Source organism: Apaloderma vittatum, unplaced genomic scaffold, assembly GCF_000703405.1.
Source record: "Apaloderma vittatum isolate BGI_N311 unplaced genomic scaffold, ASM70340v1 scaffold6427, whole genome shotgun sequence".
Lineage (NCBI taxonomy): Eukaryota > Metazoa > Chordata > Aves > Trogoniformes > Trogonidae > Apaloderma > Apaloderma vittatum.
In genome coordinates, this window is record NW_009727744.1 from 28,673 (window position 1) to 33,671 (window position 4,999).

Sequence of the window (4,999 nt, forward strand, 5' to 3'; positions counted from 1 at the left end):
AATTTGGAAAAGATTTCCTTGCTTTGTGAACACACTTTAAGTACGTTGGGGAAGGAAAAAACCATGTGGTGAAATGATATATCAGGAGAACAAAGAGAAAGTCTGTGAATCAAAGTACAGATGGAAAACTGATAGGAACAGGAGACTGGCAGGCAAATTTTTAAACTCTTAAGCCTGGATATCAAGTATCATATTCCTCTGTATTGTGAAGATTTAAAAGCAAACATGAACTGGGGATTCCTGAGTCCTGGTAGATGTTTTGTTAATCTTCAGGAAAAAGGATTAGAGGACAGCACTGCAAAGTTCCCACAGGCAGCATGGTGTGATTAGAGGTGGTGGCAGGGCTCAAAGGATGGCAGCTTGGGGGTGCACTGACCTGGCTTGCATGCTCTTGTGCTGCTTCAGAGCCAGGCATGGTTCTCGCTGCCTCCAAACTCACTGCTAAAATTGTTCCTGTACCGAATTACTGGGGAAGGGCCAGACCCAGCCCTTTGAAACATTACTTGAGATGATGGTATAGCAAACTTTTCTGAAGTGTGCTTCCCAGAAGGAGGCAATAATCTGCACTTCCAGGAGCTGTTTTTCATTTGAATCAACTGTTTTTCCCTGAGCTGGTAGAGGCACAAAGCACATTCCCCATGTCAGTCTCAGGCCTCCAGGCTCGTGGGGCTTTGGGCAGCACGTGCTTGTGCTGTGCTGACAAGGTGCTCCTTTTTCCAGCGCTGCCTCACGCTCATCTCAGCGAGGGTTTTGTGAACAGCTGGGGCTTTTGCCAACACAGGTGTGCTAGCTGAGCATCACGTTGTCGTATCTCTGACTAATACCTGTAGGATGAGTAGCACTCCCACACTGAACAAACATTTGCATCTCTGTGAATGCACCTTTGTACCGAAAGTGTTGGTGTCTGTCTTGGTATTGCAGAGCACGAAGAACAGATATGATCCGTTCAGCTTTCTTTGGCAAGGCCAATTTTATTGTGTGACTGATAATTTTGCCAAGAAGAATTACATGGGGTCTCTAGATATTTTTCAAACTGGCTTGATATCTTCACCTGAACAACGCTAATAAAGAAATCCACGCTCCTGAATTAGGTTTTTTTGCAATTGCAGCTTTTAAGTCAGGATAAGGCATTCTTTCTAAATGGCTTTGCAATGACAGTTGCATCGTTATCTCAGGATATGTAATTGTATGAATTAGATTGCAAAAACTACCAAAGCACAGACACTCAGCTAAATTAGAATTTGTTTTTCTTCTTGCAATGGCAGTTTTGTAACAATACCCTTTACAACTTGGTTGTCTGGATGGTAGCCTCCTAGCAAGAATAAAACTCTTGAGCCCAAAGAAATCCCTTATGAAGGGACTGCAGATAGCAGTGTTACAGCCAAGGAGACTTAGTCTGGCATGAAGCAGAAATAGCCCCTTGAAGACGGAGGAAGATACAGCGGCACCAGTTGGAAGCAAACAGAAAATTAGGTCCATATTCCCATGGCAGCTTGTTCTAGGTTAACTGGATGAACTTACATCCTGATTTCTAACAAGCAAAGTGAAACCTCCCCTGGATAACTCAGCAGAGTTCAGTTTCTGTGACGTTAGCATGATCACTGAAGAGTAACCTGCTGTTTCACGGGAGTGTTGGCGTTTTAACAGCTCTGTTGCTTTCCCATCAACAGCAGTCTATGAAGCTGCATGACCTTGTTGAAGAGCATAACAAAGTCCAGGTCACAGTTTGCACAAAGAGTGAAGGTGAGTCATCTGCGTCTCATTTTCCTCATCAGCCTGTATAATTAACTAACATGTTGAAATGTATCTGGAATTGCACAGCTCCTCTTGGTTTCTACCACTGAAACGTGAAGGGCGAGCTACAGGGAGAGTGGGGCAGAGGGAGGTGAGGTGGGCAGGGCAGGGAGAAGTGTGGGCACAGCCTGTGCAGTGCAGTAATGATGCATCTGTGTCATTATCATCTGTATCAGTGGCATCTGTAATGACATAGGTGAACCTAGTAATTTGTGTTAAGACTTGAAAACAGCTTGGAAAATTTAATTTCACAAACAAGCAGCTAGATAACAACTCTGGCCTTCCGAGACCTGCTTCCCCACTCTGCTATATGCTACTTTCACAATCCTGTCAAATAGCTCGTGAGTGATTTTCAATGAGTCTAGATATATGCCTCCCAATGAGCCATGTACTTTCTTTCCTGCATCTCAGTTCCTTGCCCATAAAATGGGGCTTATAGCTACTTTTGCCTCCCAAAGATGTTGAGATGGGCAGTTGCTAGGGTGATAGGAGATGTGAAGGCCTTGGACAGGCTTTCTTAGTCAGAGTGTTTTATGGACACTAAGCAAATGAAACTGAAGACATCCATTGGAGAGAAATGTTTAGCCAAGGGTTGATGTCTGTGCTGTCGCTCCGCAGCCAGTGTTATTTCTAAGAAGCATTAGCCTTAAATCATGCAGTGTAGGAATTTAGTGATGTTGTGTGTGCCTTGAAACTTTTTTTAATTGCCCAGAATTTGTGCATAAGTAAAGTTCATTTTTGTATTGCTCTACAGGTTACAAAGAGCTGGAGTCACGTTACTTGGTCCCTGGAGACTTGTTTCTTTTAGATGGAAAAAAGCTCACTCTCCCATGTGATGCTGTGCTTGTTGATGGAAGCTGCATTGTGGATGAAGGGATGCTCACAGGTGCAGCCTTGGAGTTTGAAATGCTAAGGCCTGTGCAGGTTCTCTGTCAGGGAAATATCTCTATTTGTTCTGACAGCAAGTTGTTTACTATTTATTAGAATTGTTTGCAGCAGAAGCTGGAAAAAAATGTGGCTTGAATAATTCACAGTTGTCTTGGGCTTTTGAACACTTCAGTTGTATAATATGCATTTCTTACCCACATTAGAAACTAGAGTAGCAAGTCAAAATACTCAAATACAGTGCATATGCATTTTTCTTAATTTTTAGATTCTGCTCTTGCAGCAGTTCTGTTCAGTCAGGCACAGGGGTCTGTTGTACTAAACATCAAGCCACTACAAAACATGAACTTGGTTCAAGGGAAATATTTGACCCAAGCTCCTTGGTATAAAATGCTCAGAGAAACTATCTGATATACTCTGAAGCTAAAACTACAATGGCTGTCACCATAAATCCACATGTGTGGATTAGCTTACACAAGTAAGCTAATTAGACAAGCTTGAACACCTAAAGGGTGCTTTCACTTTCTAATATACAGATTCTTCCCCTTTTAAATATTGTTTAAATGAAGCTTCAACACTGTGTTGTTCTTAGGTGAAAGCATTCCTGTTACTAAAACCCCCTTGCCCCTCACGGAGAGTCCAATGCCCTGGAAAACCCACAGCATGGAAGACTGTCGGAGACATGTCCTCTTCTGTGGGACAGAAGTCATACAGACGAAGCCGACGGGCAGTCGGCCAGTGAGAGCTGTCGTGCTGCAAACCGGTATTTCTTTTATCATTTGCTAAGTAGCAGAGGGAAAGTGGCAGCCCTGGAGGCTGGTAGGAGATCTGTTTCAAGACCAGCACAGGTCTGCTGTCCCTGAGAACTGCTTGCTACCACCTGATTGCTAAGAGCTTGTAAAATGTTCACAGAATCATAGTATATTTTGGGATGGAAGGGACCTCTGAGGGTCCAACCCCCTGCAATGAGCAGGGACCTTCAATGAGATCAGGTTTCTCAGAGCTCTGTCCAACCTGAATTTGAATGTTTCCAGGGATGGGGCTTCTGCCACCTTTCTGGGCAACCTGTGCCAGTTTTTTACCACCCTCACTGTAAAAAAAATTAGATGTTTTAGAACAGCACTGACACGGTACACTGCCACTATGTCACATATGCAATGTATGGCTTGTGTCTTCATGCAGGGTTCAATACAGCTAAAGGTGACCTGGTAAGATCCATCCTCTACCCTAAGCCAGTGAACTTAAAACTCTACAGAGATGTCCTCAAGTTCATCATAGGCCTCTGTCTCATTGGTGTGTTTGGACTCATCTACACCGTGTGTGTGTATGTGTCCCACAAGGTAAGTGTGAGAGATGTCTTTGCTGCCTGTGCCAGCTGTCTGTAAGCACTTGGTCACTTAAGATCCTTGGAATATTGTTCACTTCCATAACTCAGTTTTCCAATGCCAAAAATGATAGGAGGTGGGCAGAGCTTGGAGTGGGTTGCTGCTGGGCAGGAGGGTTTGGACCCCCAAGAGTGATGGTAATGGGGCAGAGAGGCTGCTCCCACCCCGTTGCCCCTGTTGCTCTTGCTGTTTGCAGAAGCCGGTGGCAGACATGGTACCTATGGCCCTCCTCCTCCTCACCGCAGCTGTGCCTCCCGCCATCCCCGCTGCCTTGACGACAGCCACTATTTATGCTCAAAGGAGGTTGAAGAAAAAGAAGGTTTTCTGCATGAGCCCCCAGAGGATTAATATCTGCGGGCAGATCAACCTGGTTTGCTTTGACAAAGTAAGGCACTTCCTGGGGCCCCGAAAGATGCTGGGGGCTGCTAGGAACATGCAATATTGGGTTTTCCACCCCACCTACCCTGATCTAACCCCAGGGAAAATGCCTTCACAGGTGCCTGTGCAGCAGAGAAATATTGCAGGCAGGAGCCTTTCCATACCCTGCCCAGGAGCTTGGGAAGGGACCTCTGGGAACTTGCAGGAAGAAAGGGTGGGCAATAGCAGGGTAACTGGATATTTGTTTAAATTTAGACAGGCACGCTGACAGAAGATGGACTGGACCTGTGGGGCATCATCCCTTCCGAGGGAAGCCGGTAAGGAAGGACTTCATTTAGTGAGGACTAACATCCAGTGTGAATGTACTGCCTGAACATCTGGTTATGAGGGAGGCAGTTCCATCAGATATGGGGAGACTGCAGACAGCATGTGCTAAGAGACTTTTGGACGCCTCTGTGGTGGCAGAGCACGACGGGTGCTCCTGCTCCCTTCTCAGCAACTTCCCTCTGAGGGGGCATCTGGGCACTGCTGTGGCAGGGGGGGGGGGGGGGGGGGGC

The 4,999-nt window shown here is 45.7% G+C and overlaps 1 protein-coding gene across 1 annotated transcript in view; it reads left to right on the forward strand.

Annotated features, from left to right (window-relative positions):
* ATP13A5 (ATPase type 13A5) overlaps positions 1–4,999 on the forward strand; it is a 33,436-nt gene that overhangs the window by 9,701 nt on the left and 18,736 nt on the right. The window contains exons 8-13 of the mRNA XM_009873786.1: positions 1,671–1,743; positions 2,549–2,680; positions 3,272–3,442; positions 3,862–4,019; positions 4,261–4,449; positions 4,698–4,759. Coding sequence (XP_009872088.1) covers positions 1,671–1,743; positions 2,549–2,680; positions 3,272–3,442; positions 3,862–4,019; positions 4,261–4,449; positions 4,698–4,759 — 785 coding nt within the window. The remainder of the gene's footprint in view (positions 1–1,670; positions 1,744–2,548; positions 2,681–3,271; positions 3,443–3,861; positions 4,020–4,260; positions 4,450–4,697; positions 4,760–4,999) is intronic.